At 42.4% G+C, this 22945-nt stretch overlaps 1 protein-coding gene across 3 annotated transcripts in view; it reads right to left on the bottom strand.

Annotated features, from left to right (window-relative positions):
* Positions 1 to 22945, bottom strand: part of wdr95 (WD40 repeat domain 95) — a 138639-nt gene that overhangs the window by 87239 nt on the left and 28455 nt on the right. For all 3 annotated transcript variants that reach the window (XM_063054272.1, XM_063054274.1, XM_063054275.1), the window contains 2 exons: positions 14891 to 14944; positions 7372 to 7455 (listed from right to left, as the gene is read on the bottom strand). In XM_063054272.1, coding sequence (XP_062910342.1) covers positions 7372 to 7455; positions 14891 to 14944 — 138 coding nt within the window. The remainder of the gene's footprint in view (positions 1 to 7371; positions 7456 to 14890; positions 14945 to 22945) is intronic.

Raw genomic sequence — 22945 nt, 5'->3', positions numbered from 1 at the left:
AGGAAAGGAAGGGGGAAGCAGGTGTGGGGAGGGGAAGGGTGCAAAATGGCAGGAGATAGGTGAAACCAGGTGATGTGGCTGGGTGGGGAAAGGGGAATGAAGTGAGAAGCTAGGAGGTGATAGGAAGAGGAGGTAAAGAGCTGAAGAAGGAGGAATCTGATAGGAGAAGATGGTGAAGAAAGGGAAGGATGAGGGACGCCAGAGGGAGGCGATGGGCAGGTGAGGAGAAGAAAAGAGATGATGGGAAAATGGAAAAATTGATAAGGTGGAAGGAGGACGAATTACCCAAAGTTGGAGAAATTGGTGTTCGTGCCAGAGTTAATCACTTTAAACATATTTGGTTTGGCATTGGGGTGATAAGAATAATGGTTAACTTTACACGATAACAGAAGAGAATTAGAGCGCAAGTAGGTCACCCAACTCTTCAAGCTTGCCTGTCCATTCAATATGATCATGACTGATCCATGTGGATTTGAATTCTTCTTTCAAGCCAATCCCCATGACCCTCAATTTCCTGATTGTTTAAGGCATTATCAATTTCCATCTTAAACATATCTAATAATCTGCCCTCCATCACCCTCAGGGAAGATTATTTCCTGAGACTAATACGCTTCTCCTCATTCCCAAATCAGGCTGGGTGAGAAATGGGTGATCAGCTGTTCCTCGGTGATAGGAAACCTACAGGTAATTTTCCCCCAGTGCACTCTATCCACTACCATACACACACACACACACACACACACACACACACACACACACAAAAGATTCGGTAGATGCTAGAAATCTAGAGCAACACACAAAATTCTGGAGGAACTCAGCTGGTCAGACAGCATCTATGGAGGGTGCATGCTCGCCCATCTCTCTGCAGTATCTAAATCTCTGACAAAACCTTTTATAGCTGGCCTCACAGATAACCAACAAGTAATACTGTGAATTAGGCGATACCAAAGGATTATCCACTATCACTGTCAGCAATCACAACTCCTTCCAGATGGGAACATCCAGAACCGATAATCCTCTAACAGGAGGTCATATGTCCACTTTTATCAGTAGATGCTCCCTTGAGGGTACTAGCACACAAGTACAGACTGCCAAGCAACCACTGTTTTGCTTTGCACCTCCTTTTTCAACAACTCACATAGTAGGCCAGCAAATTAAAACCAGTATTAAGAAAAAAAACCCAGTCATCAAAATGACTTGCACATCCATCATTGATTATTCTTCATTAACCCTTTAAGGATTCTGTGTTACTGGCTGTTTTCCTAGCAACTAGGGATAACCAGTTCAGTTAGCTATGGGAGATTTTCAGCAATTTGTGTGTACAACTGTTGGGATGAATCGATGCTCTCTCTTCTCATGTTACATTGACAATCACCTTTTCTCCCAGAAATCTCCATACATCACAAAGCAAATGATGAAGCAGGTATCTTTTCCATGCAACTTTGCCTGGTTACAATCTTCAGCAACAAAATGCTCCAAGCATATTAGTCTCTGGAAATAATCTTCCCTGAGGGTGATGGAGGGCAGATTATTAGATATGTTTGAGATGGAGATTGATAAATCCTTGAACAATCAGGAAATTGAGGGTCATGGGGATTGGCTCAAAAGAAGATTCGGAGCAAGAAGACTGCGAGTGAACGGTTGATTTTTCGGAGCGAAGCGAGTTTTTTTTACTACTCGGGATAAAAGAGAGGCGAGACTGCGCAGGCGCGTGACGTCAGCCAGTAGAGCGTGAAAGGTTTAAAAAGAAGACCGCCATATCCTGTGGGCAGTGGAGTGAGAGGCAGCAGAGTGATAGGGCTTCAGCTCAATGGGCTTAGGTGGTAACGGGAAGAGGCGAGGTAGGTTTACCTGTGTTAATTGCGAAAAGGAAGTAGTATGAGTGTGAGGCCAGTTTTCTGTGCTCTGGACTCCAAGCTGGGTCCTGGAGTCTCCCAGCCTCACGGACAGCCATATCTGCACTAGGTGTGTTGAGCTGCAGCTCCTAAGGGACCGAGTTAGGGAACTGGAGATACAGCTTGATGACCTTCGCATGGTCAGGGAGAGCGAGGAGGTGATAGAAAGGAGTTATAGGCAGGTGGTCACACCAGGGCCATGGGAGACAGACAAGTGGGTCACAGTCAGGAAAGGGAAGGGAAGGATCAGGTACTAGACAGTACCCCTGTGGCTGTACCCCTTGACAATAAGTACTCCTGTTTGATTACTGTTGGGGGTGAAGCAACAGTGGCCGTGCCTCTGGCACAGAGTCTGGCCCTGTGGCTCAGAAGGATAGGGAAGGGAAGAGGATGGCAGCAGCGATAGGGGACTCTATAGTTAGGAGGACAGACAGGCGATTCTGTGGACGCAGGAAAGAAACTCAGACGGTAGTTTGCCTCCCAAGTGCCAGGGTCTGGGATGTTTCAAATCGTGTCCAAGATATCCTGCAGTGGGAGGGAGAACAACCAGAGGTCGTGGTACATATTGGTACCAATGACATAGGTTGGAAAAGGGAAGAGGTCCTGAAAAAAGACTACAGGGAGTTAGGAAGGAAATTGAGAAACAGGACCACAAAGGTAGTAATCTCGGGATTACTGCCTGTGTCACGCGTCAGTAAGTACAGGAATAGAATAAAGTGGAGGATAAATGTGTGACTGAGGGTTTGGAGCAGAGGGCAGGGATTCAGATCTCTGGATCACTGGGACCTCTTTTGGGGCGGGTGTTACCCATACAAAAAGGACGGGTTGCACTTGAGTCCCAGGGGGACCAATATCCTGGCGGGGAGGTTTGCTAAGCCTACTGGAGAGAGTTTAAACTAGAATTGTTGGGGGTGGGAACCAAACTGAAGAGACTGGGGAAGAGGAGGTTGGCTCACAAATAGAGAAAGCTTGGAGACAGTGCGAGAGGAAGGATAAGCAGGTGATAGAGAAGGGACTCGCTCAGACCAAAGGTTTGAGATGTGTCTATTTTAATGCAAGGAGTGTTGTGAGCAAAACGGATGAGCTTAGAGCATGGATCAGTACTTGGAGTTATGATGTGGTGGCCATTACAGGGACGTGGATGGCTCAGGGACAGGAATGGTTACTTCAAGTGCCGGGTTTTAGATGTTTCAGAAAGGACAGGGAGGGAGGCAAAAGAAGTGGGGGCGTGGCACTGTTGATCAGAGATAGTGTCACAGCTGCAGAAAAGGTGGATGCCATGGAGGGATTGTCTACTGAGTCTCTGTGGTTGGAGGTTAGGAACAGGAAGGGGTCAATAACTTTACTGGGTGTTTTTTATAGGCTGCCCAATAGTAACAGGGATATCGAGGAGCAGATAGGGAAACAGATCCTGGAAAGGTGTAATAATAAGAGCTGTCATGATGGGAGATTTTAATTTCCTAAATATCGATTGGAACTCCCTAAAGCAAGGGGTTTAGATGGGGTGGAGTTTGTTAGGTGTGTTCAGGAAGGTACCTTGACACAATATGTAGATAAGCCTATAAGAGGAGAGGCTGTACTTGATCTGGTATTGGGAAATGAACCAAGTAAGGTGTCAGATCTCTCAGTGGGAGAGCATTTTGGAGATAGTGATCATAATTCTATCTCCTTTACAATAACACTGGAGAGAGAGAGAGGAAAAGACAAGTTAGAAAAGTGTTTAATTGGAGTAAGGGGAATAATGAGGCTATTAGGCAGGAAATTGGAGGCTTAAATTGGAAACAGATGTTCTCAGGGAAAAGTACGGAAGAAATGTGGTAAATGTTCAGGGGATATTTGTGTGGAGTTCTGCATTGGTATGTTCCAATGAGACAGGGAAGTTATGGTTAGGTGCAGGAACCGTGGTGTACAAAGGCTGTAATGAATCCAGTCAAGAAGAAAAGAAAAGCTTACAAAAGGTTCAGAGAGCTAGGTAATGTTAGAAATCGAGAAGATTATAAGGCTAAGAGGAAAGAGCTTAAGAAGGAAATTAGGAGAGACAGAAGGGGCTATGAGAAGGCCTTGGTGGGCAGGATTAAGGAAAACCCCAAGGCATTCTACAAGTATGTGAAGAGCAAGAGGATAAGACCTGAAAGAATAGGACCTATCAAGTGGGACAGTATGTATGGAACCGGAGGAAATAGCAGAGGTACTTAATTAATACTTTACTTCAGTATTCACTATGGAAAAGGATCTTGGTGATTGTAGTGATGTCGCAGCAGACTGAAAAGCTTGAGCATGTAGATATGAAGAAAGAGGATGTGCTGGAGCTTTTTGAAAGCATCTAGTTGGATAAGCCGCAGGGACCGGATGAGATGTACCCCAGGCTACTGTGGGAGGTGAGGAAGGAGATTGCTGAGCCTCTGACGATGATTTTTGCATCATCAGTGGGAACGGGAGAGGTTCCAGAGGATTGGAAGATTACAGATGTTGTTCCTTTATTCAAGAAAGGGAGTAGATATAGCCCAGGGGAAATTATAGACCAGTGAGTCTTACCTCAGTGGTTGGTAAATTGTTGGAGAAGATCCTGAGAGGCAGGATTTATGAACACTTGGAGAGGTATGATATGATTAGGAGTAGACAGCATGGCTTTGTCAAGGGCAGGTCATGCCTTATGAGACTGATTGAATTTTTTGAGGATGTGACTAAACACATTGATGAATGAAGAACAGTAGATGTAGTGTATATGGATTTACAGCAAGGCATTTGATAAGGTTCCCCATGCAAGGCTTATTGAGAAGGTAAGGAGGCATGGGATCCAAGGAGCCATTGCTTTGTGGATCCAGAATTGGCTTGCCCACAGAAGGCAAAGAGTGGTTGTAGACAGGTCATATTCTGCATGGAGGTCAGTCACCAGTGAATACCGAAGTGCTAATTAAGTACCTCTGCTATTTCCTCCGGTTCCATACATACTTTCCCATTGTCACACTTGATAGGTCCTATTCTTTCATGTCTTATCCTCTTGCTCATCACATACTTGTAGAATGCCTTGGGGTTTTCCTTAATCCTGCCCACCAAGGCTTTCTCATGGCCCCTTCTGGCTCTCCTAATTTCCTTCTTAAGCTCCAGTGGGATCTGTTCTGGGACCCTTACTCTTGGTGATTTTTATAAATGACCTGGATGAGGAAGTGGAGCCATGGGATAGTAAGTTTGCTGATGACACAAAGGTTGGAGGTGTTGTGGATAGTGTGGAGGGCTGTCAGAAATTACAGTGGGACATTGATTGGATGAAAAACTGGGCTGAGAAGTGGCAGATGGAGTTCAACCCAGATAAGTGTGAAGTGGTTCATTTTGGTAGGTCAAATATGATGGTAGGATATAGTATTAATGGTAAGACTCCTGGCAGTGTGGAGGATCAGAGGGATCTTGGGGTCTGAGTCCATAGGACACTCAAAGCAGCTGCGCAGGTTGACTCTGTGGTTAAGGCGGCATACGGTGCATTGGCCTTCATCAATTGTGGAATTGAATTTAGGAGCCGAGAGGTAATGTTCTAGCTACATAGGACCCTGGTCAGACCACACTTAGAGTACTGCGCTCAGTTCCTGTCGCCTCACTACAGGAAGGATGTGGAAGCCATAGAAAGGGTGCAGAGGAGATTTACAAGGATGTTGCCTGGATTGGGGAGCATGCCTTATGAGAATAGGTTGTGTGAACTCGGCCTTTCCTCCTTGGAGCGATGGAGGATGAGAGGTGACCTGATAGAGGTGTATAAGATGATGAGAGGCATTGATTGTGTGGATAGTCAGAGGCTTTATCCCAGGGCTGGAATGGTTGCCACAAGAGGACACAGGTTTAAGGTGCTGGGGAGTACAGAGGAGATGTCAGGGGTAAGTTTTTTTCACTCAGAGAGTGGTGAGTACGTGGAATGGGCTGCCGGCAACGGTGGTGGAAGTGGATACGATAGGGTCTTTTAAGAGACTTTTAGATAGGTACATGGGGCTTAGTAAAATAGAGGGCTATAGGTTAGCCTAGTAATTTCTAAGGTTGGGACATGTTCGGCACAACTCTGTGGGCCGAAGGGCCTGTATTGTGCTGTAGGTTTTCTATGTTTCTAAACTGCAATAAGTGGTAATGTTGCACGGATCGCAGAACCTTGGCTATACATGAATGAGAAAATTCTAATTGTGAATCAAGCATGAAAGATTATCCCCAAGAGTGAGGCTGCTCCAAAACATTGCTGATGCAGACAGTGAATCAAGTACATTACCCACTAATGCATACAGCTTTCTCAAATCCATTGCAGAAATAACCCCAAAGGCATAATCAGGAACAGCTGACTTGTCCTAATTATTTCATACTTTAAGTCACCTTGCCCAAGAGGTAACAGCAAAGTTGCATTCAATTCTTGCTGTACATGCTACAATAGTAGGTTCCCATGGAATAGCCAATATTCAAGCCATTGACACGTGCTTTCAAACGGAGATCAGGAGAGCTAGGTTACTGCCCTTTTTCTGCTGACTTCCTCACAATTCCGTGTAGAGTTTCCTCCAACTCAACCTATACCTGTCACTTCTAACTCATGGTAAAGGTTGTCAATTGGCTAAAGTATCTTTTCAGATGAAGCAAAAAATTTCATCCTCCAAATGAGTCATTTTCCTATCACATACACATCTCAACCCAATTACAATTTTCTGTATACTAGAATCCTCATATCCAGCACCAAAGCTGACCCAGAAATTACACTAATGAATTCATACCAGGAAAAATGTAAAGTATATGGAATGATTGGTATAATTTCTAACCACTTGGAACTAGTTAGTATTAATCTACATGTATAAAATTCAGAGTACAGTTCTGTGGAAAAATCTGAGGCAAATATATAGCTACGTTGCATAAGACTTTTGCACGGTACTGGAATAATGTTATGTATTGCACGATACTGCTGCTGCAAACTAAAACATATTTCGCAACATATGTGAGTGATGATAAACCTGATTCTGTTATGGTCTCGATTGTGGACTGAGAGTGGGAAGGGGGCGGGAAGAAGGGAATCATGGTTGGGAAAATGGAAAGGGAGAAAAGAGGGAGCAGGAGGCACCAGAGAGACATTCTGTAATGATCAATAAACCAATTTTTTGGAATCAAATGACCTTGCCTGGTGTTTATATACCCAAGACTTTTACACAGTACTGAATACCCAAATATTATACCCTATTTGGTGCTTAGATGAAGCATTTGTTTTTCTCACATTTCCATTGAGGCATTGAGCACCATTTGATTTATATATCAATTCCAGATAAGACAATTAACTCAGAACAAGGCAATTAAGTCTTTCATTGTGCTTTAATTACAGGTTTCTGTATTATTACTGCTGCTTTAATTGTCACAATTAATTTTAAGAGAAAATTTCATCCCCCAATTGCAGTGAAACATTCTCACAGGAAGGAAAAATAGTGAAGGTGTATAAATGTATACAATCCAAGTTTCCAACACTTACTATGCCACGGTATCCCAGACATTTCTTCATTATCAGCTTGAATGCTTTTACATCCAACAGTGATCTGCCATCACTTTCAGATTCCTAAAGAACAGAAGCAAATTGGGATTTCTTTTCCACTGATCAAACCCCCGATTACAGCTGAGTTAATTGAGCTCAGATGGTCATAAATAATTTATTTACATCTCAAAGTCAAAGTCAAGATTTTTGTCATATGTACAGATATAATGAAAAACTTGTAGGCACTTGACATCATTCACAAGAGAAATATAAACCAACTGTACACAATTATTACAAGGGAGCACAACTGCTTCAAGGTAGCACTAAGCTAAAACATAGAAACATAGAAAATCTACAGCACAATACAGGCCCTTTGGCCCACAAAGCTGTGCTGAACATGTACTTACCTGAGAAATTACCTAGGATTACCCATAGCCCTCTATTTTTCTGAGCTCCATGTGTCCATCCAGGAGTTTTGTAAAAGACCCTATCGTATCCACCTCCACCACCACCAAAGGCAGCCCATTCCACACACTCACCATTCTCTGCATAAAAAACTTACCTCTGACATCTCCTCTGTACCTACTTCCAAGCACCTTAAAACTTTGCCCTCTCATGCTAGCCATTTCAGTCCTGGGAAAAAGCCTCTGACTATCCACACGATCAATGAGTCTGATCATCTTATACACCTCTATCAGGTCACCTCTCATCCTCCGTCACTCCAAGGAAAAAAGGCCGAGTTCATTCAACTTATTCTCATAAGGCATGCTCCCCAATCCAGGCAACATCCTTGTAAATCTCCTCTGCACCCTTTCTATGGTTTCCACATCCTTCCTATAATGAGGCGACCAGAACTGAGCACAGTACTCCAAGTGGGGTCTGATCAGGGTCCTAAATTGCTGCAACATTACCTCTCAGCTCCTAAACTCAAGCCCACGATTGATGAAGGCCAATGCACCATATGCCTTCTTAACCACAGAGTCAACCTGCGCAGCAGTTTTGGGTGTCCTATAGACTCTGACCCCAAGATCCCTCTGATCCTCCACACTGCCAAGAGTCTTACCATTAACACTGTATTCTGTTACCATATTTGACCTACCAAAACGAACCACCTCACACTTATCTAGGTTGAACTTCATCTGCTACTTCTCAGCTCAATTTTGCATCCTATCAATGTTCTGCTGTAACCTCTGACAGTCCTCCACTCTATCCACAACACCCCCAACCTTTGTGTCATCAGCAAGGTTACTAACCCATCCCTCCACTTCCTCATCCAGGTCATTTAAAAAGTAGGGGGTCCCAGAACAGATCCCTGAGACACACCACTGGTGACCAGCCTCCATGAAGAATATGACCCGTCTACAACCACTCCTTGCCTCCTGTGGGCAAGCCAGTTCTGGATCCACAAAGCAATGTTCCCTTGGATCCCATGGCTCCTTACTTTCTCAATAAGACTTGCATGGGGTACCTTGTCAAATGCCTTGCTGAAATCCATATGCACTGCATCTACTACTTTACCTTTATCAATGTGTTTAGTCACATCCTCAAAAAATTCAATCAGGCTCGTAAGGCACAACTTGCCTTTCACAAAGCCACGCTGACTATTCCTAATCATATAATGCCTGTCCAAATCTTCATAAATCCTGCCTCTCAGGATCTTCTCCTTCAACTTACCGACCACTGAAGTAAGACTCACTGGTCTATAATTTCCTGGGCTATCTCTACTCCCTTTCTTGAATAAGGGAACAACCCTCCAATCCTCCGGAACCTCTCCTGTCCCCACTGATGATGCAAAGATCATCGCCAGAGGCTCAGCAAAACACCTCCCTCGCCTCCCACAGTAGCCTGGGTACATGTCATCCAGTCCAAGTGACTTTCCAAAAGCTCCAGCACATCCTCTTTCTTAATATCTACATGCTCAAGCTTTTCAGTTTTCTGTAAGTCATCCCTACAAACGCCAAGATCTTCTTCCGTAGTTAATACTGAAGCAAAGTACTCATTAAGTACCTCTGCTCTCTCCTTTGGTTCCATACACACTTTTCCACTGTCACACTTGATTGTTCCTATTCTTTCATGTCTTATCGTCTTGCTGTTCACATACTTGTAGAATGCCTTGGGGTTTTCCTTAATCTGCCAAGGCCTTCTCATGACCCCTTCTGGCTCTCCTAATTTCTTTCTTAAGCTCCTTTCTGCTAGTCTTTTAACCTTCTAGATCTCTATCATTACCTAGCTCTTTGAACCTTTCGTAAGCTCTTCTTTTCGTCTTGACTAGATTTACAACAGCCTTTGTACACCATGATTCCTGAACCTTACTATCCTTTCCCCATCTCATTGGAACGTACTTATGCAGAACCCCATGCAAATATCCCCTGAACATTTGCCACATTTCTTCCGTCACAGCGCAGATTTAGTTGTTTTTTTAACTGGATGGCTTAGGGGACAGATAAGTGAGTTAGGGGTCAGATTAAGGTTTAGGGGGAATTATTTGTCAGACCAGAGTCTAAGTCTCTGCTCTGCGATCAAAAATCCATAACATGGATATAGGACATCTGTGGTCGGGTGTTGGATATCAGACTAGCAGAGAGTGAACAGGGGTCTCCCTCAAAGTAAAACACGAGGAATTCTGCAGATGCTGGAAATTCAAGCAACACACATCAAAGTTGCTGGTGAACACAGCAGGCCAGGCAGCATCTCTAGGAAGAGGTACAGTCGACGTTCGGGCCGAGACCCTTCATCAGGACTAATGAAGGACATCCTGACGAAGAGTCTCGGCCGGAAATGTCGACTGTACCTCTTCCTAGAGATGCTGCCTGGCCTGCTGCGTTCACCAGCAACTTTGATGTGTGTTCCCCCAAAGTCAGTTGGTTGTCAGCAGGTTCTGGAATTGGAGTTCCATGTGAGCAGGAGAAAAGAATTCTAATGATCCCGTGTTTATGAATTGGTGAAATTGGTGTTAGAGGCCTAAGGTTTGGCAGGTCTTGGGATTGGTGCCTAGGATTGAAGTCGAATCAAAAATCCAGAAGGTGAGGCCCATTTAGATCTGCAGACAAATCCTTGAACATTGGCCAGTCTACCAACTCAAAGCAATTCAAATTCATTCCTCTAATTCTGCTGTCTAGCTCTTCAAGGTCTTCTTCACCAGTCCCATCCACTTTAGTCAGTTCAAGCACAGCCAGGTGGTCAGAAGTACAGGTGAGGGATGGAATGGTAAATGTTCTTGATGGTGATATAGCAGTGGTCGAGTGTGTTGGGCCCCACTGGTGTTTCAACTGATGTGCTGATTGTAGTTAGGCAGAGACTTCTTCAAGCTAGCCTGATTAAAGTCTCCCACCATAATACGACAGTTGTCAAGGCGAATTGCTAGTTTCTCAAATGCTAGCTCGATGTCTGCCTGAGGTAAGATTTGCTCTGTAGTCAGAATGAGGGCGGAGAACTCCCATGTTAAGTAGATTGGTCAGCACTTCACAGTCAGATATTCAATTCAGGGGAGTAGCAATGGGACAAGACAGCCATATCTGTGCATCATGATGTATTTAAATCTTGATCTGCAATTACTGATCACAAGGCTGATATCAGTAGACATAGAATGTGATTTACTTTTATTGCAAGACTTTAGTGCATCCAATATTTCAAATGTGATTGATGGTGGTTGGCCTAGATCTAAATCCAGCTGAGCTCCACAAAATAAGACACCAATTTGTTAGTCGATGAGTTTTCTCTTGGGAGAAGGTGGGTAAAGTAACTTCTATTATGAAACACAGTTGGACAAGTTTACACCATTTACTAATATTTTAGCCAAAAGACTCATGGATTCATTTGTTAATGGTGGTTAGAAAACAACTGGTCAGTCATTAAATGAATCATTTAATGAAGGATAAAGATCATAAAGATCTGGTAGACATATTTATTGATTTGTCTAAATTTTTAGATTCCTTTACTTTATGAATTATTATTAAAGCATTGGGCAAGTGTGGTTTGATAGCCAATTTGTAGACCTCACAGCTGACATTGTACAAATTCTGAAACTCGTATTGAGAACGAAAATGCCAGCGGTATAGCAGGGAGACTGATTTTCCCCATATTATTTAATATCAAGATGGAAATCCTTTTATAATGGATTCACTTTTCTTCTCACAAAGGCAAGTCCAAAAACCTCAAGTGCTTAGAGAATTTTTCCAAGAAGACAGGCCTTGAAGTTAATCTCAGTCAGGCTGTTCAATTATTTTTATAAATCTTTTGAAAACAAGAGATTCATTTTTGACTCAATCAATATTTGGCTCTATAATGCAAGTAGGATCAGTTTTATCGGTCCTGGAGATTGTGAAAAATAGCTTGGGGTCAGGAACAATTCCTTCATAGGTTGTCCAACCAATGACAAGAGTAGTAAACTCTAGGAATGGGGTAGAAGTTTTCTTAGGACTTGGCGCATGGCCAAGTGGTTAAGGCGTTCGTCTAGTGATTTGAAGGTCGCTAGTTCGAGCCTCGGCTGAGGCAGCGTGTGTGTCTTTGAGCAAGGCACTTAACCACACATTGCTCTGTGACAACACCGGTGCCAAGCTGTATGGGTCCCAATGCCCTTCCCTTGGACAACATCGGTAGCGTGGAGAGGAGTGACTTGCAGCATGAGCAACTACTGGTCTTCCATACAACCTTGCCCAGGCCCGCACCCTGAAAACTTTCCAAGGCGCAAGTCCATGGTCTCATGAGACTAACGGATGCCTATAAAAATCCCTTAAAGAGCTCCAGAGACCTCAACTGCTAAGCTTCATGCTGACAACTGTGAGAACTTGCATCACAATTGAAAATGCTGCGTGGATACCAGCAATGACAGTTTTTGTTGGTGGTGCAGAGGGAAGCCCAAAAACACTGCACCATGAGCCTCCTATTAAACTTCTGTCTCCCCATATACCTTTGACATGCAGCATCAGTATTAAAGTGTTATTCCAAGGCCAAAAAATGGTATGGAGCAGTTTCTGGGTTGTACACTCTGGACTAATCATTCATGCACAGTATTAGTCATAGTCATACTTTATTGATCCCGAGGGAAATTGGGTTTCATTACAGTTGCACCAACCAAGAATAGAGTATAAATATAGCAATATAAAACCATAAATAATTAAATAATAATGTGTAAATTATGCCAGATGGAAATAAGTCCAGGAGCAGCCTATTGGCTCAGGGTGTCTGACCCTCCAGGGAGGAGTTGTAAAGTTTGATGGCCACAGGCAGGAATGACTTCCTATGACGCTCTGTGCTGCACCTCGGTGGAATGAGTCTCTGGCTGAATGTACTCCTGTGCCCACCCAGTACATTACGTAGTGGATGGGAGACATTGTCTAAGATGGCATGCAACTTAGACAGCATCCTCTTTTCAGACACCACTGTGAGAGAGTCCAGTTCCATCCCCACAACATCACTGGTCTTACGAATGAGTTTGTTGATTCTGTTGGTGTCTGCTACCCTCAGCCTGCTGCCCTAGCACACAACAGCAAACATGATAGCACTGGCCACCACAGGCTCGTAGAACATCCTCAGCATCGTCCGGCAGATGTTAGCCATCATCTGGCAGATGTTAAAGGACCTTAGCTACATTACATGACAGCTATATTTGGGAGTTTTACAAGACTAGTTAGTGCGCTTCTACAGTGCAACATCACATTCAATGTCTATTGTGCATACATTTAATTGGGACACATCAAGACCAGTACTTTTTGGCCCATTTAAGTGGCTGTCCCAATTTGATAAAGTTTCATAGAAATAGCTAAAAAAAAGTACAAAAAAGTCAAACTTCCATTTAGTTGAGGAACAAATTTTGTATTTAAATGAAATACAGTGCAAATTGGAACTCTACCCATACTACTACAGTACTATAACACTATGTACTAGTTTCTTATAGTTATTGATGGAGGTATTCAGCCAGTGTATACTGTCCTGTTCTTTTGATTGACTGTAAATGAACAAAATCAGTGCAGACACCTCATGCAGATAACAGACTGTCTTCATACAATTCTGTCGATGATTGCATCCTTCAAATCTTCATTTTCATTGTAACTTTCAAGGTCATCGTCAATACCTATACGTTCTCCATAGTTCCTTCATTGAAGTGGTTTCATTTTCACTCAGTCATTTCTGTCAACTCCAAGCCTCAATACCTGAAACTGCAGTACGCAAAAGAGTTCTAAATTGTCTCACTACTTATTTCTCACCAACTATCAGTGACAAAAAAAAATCACTTTTTTTTTGAACAGAAAGACACTCAACTAACGCTATTTAAAAACTATTTGCTCTAAGCGCAGTGCAGTGTCTAACAGCCACACAAATGTACACGACTAATCCCAGCTAGAAACTGTTCAGTAACAGTCCCCTGGCTCAGTTAAGCAGCGCAGTGTTCCAAATAAATGAAGGGAACCCTGGCTATTTTCTTAATTGGTTTTTGTTCTTTAAGAGTTTTCCCCAAATAAGCAGCTACCTGATTAACAGATGGCCCAATTAACCGGAATTCACTGTATTTTGTTTGCGTCTGTAATGTGGTATTTGCAGAATAGGTTGCTTAAAAAAAAAATTAACAATGAAACCAAGGCCAACTAAAATACTTTTTCCTTGACCTAATGGAGCTTACACACTTCCAACCATGGTAAATAGTGTTTGAAAGCATTTACCATTGGTAGAATGTAAAGCACCCACAGTTTTAAACCACATTTATTGTGTTTTCAAAACAATTTCCTTCTGTGTAGAATTGGAATCAAGTATCATTCAGGGCTCTTTATGGGCTATTTGGCCTCTGACCGCTTTGACTGAATTAAACTCTGCCCCATTTATCATTTTAGAATCAGTTTTCAAACAGGTTTGTTGATGCAGTTTACCAAGTTGAGGGTGAGATTGTGGTGCAGTGTGTTCGGAGGCAAAAGGGAAGGGCCACAGTTATGCTGATGAGGGAGTGGCCACAGAAGCATTGTGGGTAATTTGGAGTAATTCAGCTTCTATTGTTCATGGGTGCTTGGTTCCACCACCAGAGCAATTAATCAAAGTTTAATGATGCAGGCTCAGAACCAAAATGGTAATCGGAATTCCCTGTTCAGTTCATTTGACACAGATTCTTTTTGTATCTATTAAAGTGGTCTGTAGTCTGATGTTTTAGAATGGTTATACATCCCTTGCAACATGGAGGCAACCACATCAGGGTAATGGTTTGGTAAAATGCTTGCAATCATTTGCAGCCTTGCACTTGGCAAAACCTGATGAAAACAATGAATAGAAATCTTTTTCAGTGTTATACTCTGCATATATTTTTGGGAAAAACATTGCCTTTATAATTTGTGTTACTAACAAATGATAGTACTGAGAAGATATAATAAAACAATATCAATATTTTAATTCAGCTAAAAAGATTAATAAGGTATGTAATTAATAATGACATAATGAAAAAAGGTAGGAGCACTTAGTTTAGTGTTGCTTCACTCTCTTGCAGTCTGATTGAAATTTATTCTTAATAGTGATAGCAAACTGCAGTTAAACTCACTTCAAAAGCAGCCTGGATGTTCTTCAGATGTGTCAAGGAGACCTTTTGTTCAATCTGGAAACAAAAACAGCACTCGTTATTTGTATGTAATCATTGGTGTTGTTTGCTTAAAATACAAGCTACTGGTGCTAGAGGTCGTTGAAGGTAGCTGATGTGTCTCCTTTGGATGGGGATGGTAATCTATGTACCAGCCTGCAACAATGCCACCTGAACCATGTGGCTGAGAAACTCATATTCATAAATCCCAGCTTTTGTAGTAAAATCAACAAATTTATCGTTGTTTGCTATCACTTCCATTTCACCATTCCATGCCCACAAGTTCATAAACTAACGGATAGCATCGACGGTTTACTGCTTCCATGCAGCTGGTGCTTCCTTGCTGTGAAAGTCAGAACAGCCTAAGAGACCCAAAGGGCCTCGTCCTGAAACCACCAGGCTTTATCTCGCTTCATCAGTGCTGCCTGACCTGCTGAGTTCCTCCAACTTTTTGTGTGTGTTGCTAATAATAGATAATACTAGAAACACTTAGCCGGTCAACCAGCATCTGTGGAGAAAGAAACCGGTTTCACGTTTCAGGTTGACAACTTTTCTGAAGGAGTACTAAAGTTCAAAGTTAAATTACTTTTACAGAGTAAAAGTATTATTACCTTTCACAAACATGGGGTAATCACCCAATGTTTCCAGAGGGAACTTGAGATACAAATTATGCACCCGATTCAAGAGGCACGTTAGTGTTTCCCTGTTCATTTTCATTTCATTTAAAAATCTTTTTTATTAATTATTATTAAAGATCAACAAAAAATACATTAAAGTAATCAAGTCAATATGTACAATGAAGAATTAAATTAGCAAATAACCTACTAACAAAGCTAAGCAATATATCAATAATAAGAAGAAAAAAATAAAGTGTTAAGAATATTTTTTGAAAGAAAAAGAGAAAGCAAAAAAGAACCCCTACTAAGAGGGAAAAAACCCTACTGACTAAAAAAAACTGAAAAAAAAACTCCATTGGGAGCACAACCCTGGAGCTAAACGTCATACAAGCTTCCATAAAAGAAAAACATCAATCCATCAACTCAAATCCATTTAAACAAAAATCGGAAGGAAACCATATTAATTAACTCAAATCAAATGATAGTAGCGGGAAAATGAACCCCACCTTTTCTCAAAATCAATTGAGGAGCAAAAGTTTGACTTCTGATTTTCTCCAAACTAAGACGTAGTATCACCTGAGAGAACCATTGTATCAAAGTAGGAGCAGAGACACCTTTCCATTTTAATAAAACAGTCCTTCTGGCCAATAATGTAACGAATCCAATTACATGTTGGTCTGATAGAGAAATACCATGAATATATTGAGGGATTATACCAAACAAAACTGTCAATTTATTAGGTTGTAAATTAATTTTTAAAATTAGAAATTGTAGAGAAAATAGATTTCCAAAAATGTTTCAATACAGAACAGGACCAAAACAGATGTGTCAATATAGCTGTTTCGGTTTTACATCTATCACACTATCACCATTAGGAAACATTTTAGACAGTCTCTCTTTTGTCAAATAGTAACAATGTACAATTTTAAATTGAATTAAAGAGTGACTGGCACAGATCGAAGAAGAGTTAACCAAATTCAAAAATCTGCAACCAATCCTCTGTTATCAAGGTCATGTTAAGCTCTCTCTCCCAATCTTGCTTAATCTTAAGTGAAGGGTGATTGTGCTGTTGTAACAATAAATTATAAATTTTCCCAATAAAACCTTTCACTAAAGGGTTCATTTTTAACAGGTCAGAATCCTGTATATATGGAAAATTACTTAAGTATTCTTGTAAGAAGTGTCTGACCTGAAGATATTGCAGGAAATGTGAATACGAGAGTGAGTATTTAGTTACTAATTTCCCAAAAGACATCAATCAGTCATCTTGGAACACACATCCATGAAGGAATAAACTCCTTTATTCCTCCAAAGAAGAAAGGTAGGATCACTTAAAGAAGGTTTAAATAAATAATTTTGATAAATTAAACTAAAAAGTTTAAATTTTTTTTTAAGATTAAAAAAAATTACGAAACTGGAACTAAATTTGTAATGACTACTTAATTACAGGATACAAATTTAAATTAGCAATTTTGGCCAGTTTTACAGGTAGAGGAGCTCCTAATAACGAGGTTAAGTGAAACTGTTTCACAGCTTTCAATTCCAAATCAGCCTAAGGTGGTCGTTCATTTTTATTAGCCCAATATAACCAAAAACACATATAACGTATATTAACAGCCCAATAATACATTCTTAAGTTAGGCAGAACAAGACCTCCATCCTTTTTTAATTTTTGTAAATGATAATTACCAATTCTTGGTCTTTTATTATTCCAAACAAAAGATGAAATAATAGAGTCAACCTGACCAAAAAAACTTCTTAGTTAAAAAAATAGGGATATTTTGGAGTACATATAAAAATTTTGGTAAAATCATTTTAACTGCCTGAATTCGGCCTGCTAATTCCCTGTTCATTTTAATGAAAGCAAACAGCTGCAATTTAACAAGATTCTGATCTAGTTTACTAATGTAAAAATGCTTTAGAAACCCTTACAGAATGCAGAGATTATATCTAACCTGTCTCAAACATCATCTCAGCACTCACTCCAATTGATTTAAACATATAGCCCCCATTTTAAATCTACTAATGTCTGCCCTAGCATAATAGTAAGACTCAGTCACCATAATACCGCAGGATTTGAACATGGTTACTCACTAGCTACAAGTAGCCTGTAGCCAGGCCAGAACCAAACAATAACCCAGATGCAACAACCCAAAGGGAATGGTTGTTTACAAGATCTGATATACAGTGCTCTGCTGAAAACACTGATGAAGCACGCAAGGAGGGGTGGGAGGCAGTGGCAGGGAATAATATTACAGTAGTGCTGAGTATTGTGATCAACAGTCATAGAGAAGTTCAGCATGGATTTATGAAGGCCAAAGTGCCAAAAGTTTTCTTTAGGTCACAATCTAACTGTGACACCACTTTCAACAAATTATGAATCTATATTCCCAGATCCCTTTCTTCTACCACAACCTTCAGTGCTCCACCTTTCATTGTGTGAGACCTACACTAGTTGGTCTTTCCAAAGTTTAAAGTCTTGCACTTGTTAGCATTAAACTCCATCTGCCATTTTCCAGCTAATGCAGATCCCTCTGCAAGCCAATATAGCCTTCCTCACTGTCCACTACACCCCCAATCTTGGTGTCATTCGCAAATTTGCTGATCCAGTAAACCACATTATCATCCAGAACATTGATACAGATGACAAACAACGAAGGACCCGATCCCTCCGGCATACCAATTGTCACAGGCCTCCCAGTCAGAGAGGCAAACATCTACTACCACTCTCTGGTTTGCCACACAAAGCCAATGTCTAATCCAGTTTACTACCTCATCCTGAATGCTGAGTGACTGAACCTTCTAGACTAATCTCCCATGTGGGACCTTGTCAGATGCCTGTAGGCCTGTAGACAACATCCACTGCCTTGCCTTCATCCACTGTCACTAAGGATGTTTTAGTATCTCTGCTAGGGCCCCAGCAATTTCTGCATTTGCCTCCTGCAGGGTCCAAGGGACGCCTTGTCAGGCCCTGAGGATTTATAGAATCATTGAATAGTACAGCACATTACAGGCCCTTTGGCCCACAATGTTGTGCCGACCCTCAAACCCTGACTCCCATATAACCCCCCACCTTAAATTCCTCCATATACCTGTCTAGTAGTCTCTTAAACTTCACTAGTGTATCTGCCTCCACCACTGACTCAGGCAGTGCATTCCACGCACCAACCACTCTCTGAGTGAAAAACCTTCCTCTAATATCCCCCTTGAACTTCCCACCCCTTACCTTAAAGCCATGTCCCCTTGTATTGAGCAGTGGTGCCCTGGGGAAGAGGCGCTGGCTATCCACTCTATCTATTCCTCTTATTATCTTGTACATCTCTATCATGTCTCCTCTCATCCTCCTTCTCTCCAAAGAGTAAAGCCCTAGCTCCCTTAATCTCTGATCATAATGCATACTTTCTAAACCAGGCAGCATCCTGGTATATCTCCTCTGTACCCTTTCCAATGCTTCCACATCCTTCCTATAGTGAGGTGACCAGAAATGGACACAGTACTCCAAGTGTGGCCTAACCAGAGTTTTATAGAGCTGCATCATTACATCGCGACTTTTAAACTCTATCCCTCGACTTATGGAAGCTAACACCCCATAAGCTTTCTTAACTACCCTATCTACCTCTGAGGCAACTTTCAGGGATCTGTGGACATGTACCCCTAGAACCCTCTGCTCCTCCACACTACCAAATATCCTGCCATTTACTTTGTACTCTGCCTTGGAGTTTGTCCTTCCAAAGTGTACCACCTCACACTTCTCCGGGTTGAACTCCATCTGCCACTTCTCAGCCCACTTCTGCAACCTATCACTGTCTCTCTGCAATCTTTGACAATCCTCTACACTACCTACAACACCACCAACCTTTGCGTCATCTGCAAACTTGCCAATCCACCCTTTTACCCCCACATCCAGGTCGTTAATAAAAATCACAAAAAGTAGAGGTCCCAGATCCGATCCTTGTGGAACACCACTAGTCACAACCCTCCAATCTGAATGTACTCCCTCCCCACGACCCTCTGCCTTCTGCAAGCAAGCCAATTCTGAATCCTCCTGGCCAAACTTCCCTGGATCCCATCTTCTGACTTTCTGACTAAGCCTACCATGTGGAACTCTGTCAAATGCCTTACTAAAATCCATATAGATCACATCCACTGCCCTACCCTCATCTATATGCCTGGTCACCTTCTCAAAGAACTCTATCAGGCTTGTTAGACACGATCTGCCCTTCACAAAGCCATGCTGACTGTCCCTGATCAGACTATGATTCTCTAAATGCCCACAGATCCTATCTCTAAGAATCTTTTCCAACAGCTTTTCCACCACAGACGTAAGGCTCACTGGTCTATAATTACCCGGACTATCCCTACTACCTTTTTTGAACAAAGGGACAACACTCACCTCCCTCCAGTCCTCCGGTACCATTCCCGAGGACAACGAGGACATAAAGATCCTAGCCAGAGGCTCAGCAATCTCTTCCCTCGCCTTGTGGAGCAGCCTGGGGAATATTCCGTCAGGCTCCGGGGACTTATCTGTCCTAATGTATTTTAACAACTCCAACACCTCCTCTCCCTTAATATCAACATGCTCCAGAACATCAACCTCACAAACCTGATTTGCTTCAGAGTAGCAAACACCTTCTCCTCTGTAATTTGTACAGTATCCATGAGGTTGATGCCACTTTGCCTCACTTCTGTAAGACTCCATATCCATCACCCATGTAAATACAGATGCAAAGAATGCATTTAAAATCTCCCCCATCTGATTTGGCTCCACACATGGATTACCATTCTGGTCTTCCAGAGGACCAACTTTGTCCCTAGCTTTCCTTTCCTTTTGCTCTTAACATATCTGTAGAATTCCTTAGGATTCTACCTCACCTTGTCTGCTAGAGCAACTTCATGCCTTCTTTTAGCCTTCCTAACGCTGTCCAATGTGTTCTCTCATATTTCTTGTACTCCATAAGCACCTCATTTGTTCCTACTTGCCTATACTTGCTATGCATCTACTTTTTCCTCTTAACTAGGGTCACAATATCTCTTGAAAATCAAGGTTCCATACACTTTATCTTTACCTTTTATTCCAACTTTGTACTCTCAAAGTTTCATTTTTGAAGGACTCCCACTTTCCAAGTATACCTTTGCCAGAAAACAGCCTGTTCCAACTCACACTGCCAGATCATTCCTGATGCCATCAAAATTGGCGTATCTCTTTGCATATTTACTTTGAAACCCATAGCATTGTGGTCGCTGGATGCAAAGTGCTCCCCTACACCAACTTGTGTCACCTGCCCCACCTCATTTCGTAATAGAAGATGCAGTATTACACGCTCTCACGTTGGAACAACACGCCACATTGTCATGAGAAAACACACCCTGCTGACATGAGAGACTTCAACCAGGCCAGTCTGAAGGAGTCTGGGCAGTGCTGAGGTTGCTGAAGAGAGGTGGAGGAACATTTACAAATGTGTTTTGAATTGGTGGATCTGTGACGTTCAAGACCAACAATCTAAAAGCCTACAAGAAGTCCAGGTACATCCTACGGAAGGCTGTTGTGAGAGCAAAAAGGCAGTTGCAGGAGAGGCTAGAGGCAGAACCAGTCACACAATAGCTATGGCAGGGTTTGTCTGCCATTACTTGGTGAAGGAGAACTTCAAGGGCTTCTATAGATATATTGAGCAAATGGATATCAAGGGACAAAATTGGTCCTTTTGAAAATCAGCCTAGTCCACGGAACCAAAATAGCTGGAGGAGATCTTAATTTTTTTTTTACAAACGTATATTTACTTGGAAGGCAGGCACAAGGTCTATGGATTAAGGGTCTATAGGGCACGGGGTCTATATAACACAGGGTTTATAGAAGAGTACAGACGTTATGGGCCATATCCAGATTACAGACGAGGAGGTGTGTGCTCTCTTGAGACAAATTAAGATGGATAAGACCACAGGGCCTGAGAAGCTGTCTGCTTAGACATTGTGGAAAGCTACTGCAAAAACAGCAGGGGTCTTGGCAGAGAGATTTGGATATTAGAATTCGGACCGGTAGAGAGTGGATGAGCTCTGTACCAGGTCAGTCAGTTGTTGGTGGGTTTTGGAGTCAGAATTCTGTGTGGGCAGGAGGAATGGAACAAGTTCCGCTGACTCCCCGGGTTCATGAGTCAGTCTGAGACCTGGTGTTCAGGGTCCCGCCATCAATCCAGGTTTCAAGACTGGGTTTTCGGTGACCATCCTGCCTGGGGTTGATGCTGAGGATGAATCGGAAACCCTGAACTCAAGGCCCATTGGATGGAACAGAGACCGAGAATCCACTGGAGAACTTGAAGCCAGGCGTCTGCAGCCTGACTCTGTGCCCACTGGAGTTGGGGACTTGTCCTGGAGTGAAATGACTGTGTGCGCGTGGCTGGGAGGTTGCAATGAATCTGGCTTTTATTGTTGTTTGCCGCTGGTTGTGTTCTGTCGAACATTGTGGGCGCGCTGTGTGGGCGGCGAAGCATGGTGACCCTGACAGGCTGTCCCAGCACACCCCAGGGTGTGTTGGTTGTTAATGTAAATAGTGCATTTCACTGTACATTTTAATGCTCACTTTAGTCTTAATGGTACACCTTACATCTATAGAAACCTGTAAGTTTTTGGTGACATACTAAATCTTCCCAAACTTCAAATGAAGTAGAGTCACAGGTATGCCTTCCTCAGCACATTGAACCCAGGATAGATTCTCTGAGATGTTAAGTGTTCAGGAACACTGGGATTTAACATGTGTTTTCCTCATGAAATACAGGTACAATACTGACGACATGGCATTGCACCTTACTCCCTCCTTGATGTCAGAATCTATTGGGATTCTGCCATGCTCCCAAACGGTATTTCAACGCCATGATATATAATCGCTTAGATAAAAGAAAACTGTTGGCTGCAGTTTACTATTTAGCCACTTTGAATGACAGCTAAAACAAGCAAGGTGGCCTAGCAACGACATAACAAGGTGTCACTTATTAAGCAAAAAGAATGCAAGTGCAGTGAACCATCCCACTCTGTAGTGCACGCCACACTGCACCAACCCTGACAGGAGACTTTGACAGCTTAACTGGCCGCACAGAGAAAAAATGACTGGGGGATGCAGGGTACGTAATCCACTATATAATGTGAGTAAGAGGGCAAGGGCACACAAAAGCAGTGCATGCAAAATAGCAGGAGTTGAACACTCATTCGCACAGGCCTTCAATAAGATTATGACTGATCTCAGGTGGAGAAGAAGATGAGTGGTAGATCGGCTGAGCAGTGTCACAACAACCTTGCACTCAACATCAGTTAGACCAAGGAATTGACTGGGGACTTCAGGAAAGGGAAGTGCGAGAACACACAGCAATCCTCATCAGTGGAGGCGGTCAATGGGGACATACCAAACTTCTTT

The sequence above is a fragment of the Mobula hypostoma genome, chromosome 7 (assembly GCF_963921235.1).
Source record: "Mobula hypostoma chromosome 7, sMobHyp1.1, whole genome shotgun sequence".
Taxonomy (NCBI): Eukaryota; Metazoa; Chordata; class Chondrichthyes; order Myliobatiformes; family Myliobatidae; genus Mobula; species Mobula hypostoma.
The sequence above is the reverse complement of the archived record's forward strand: the minus strand, read 5'-3'. Positions and strand labels throughout refer to the sequence as shown.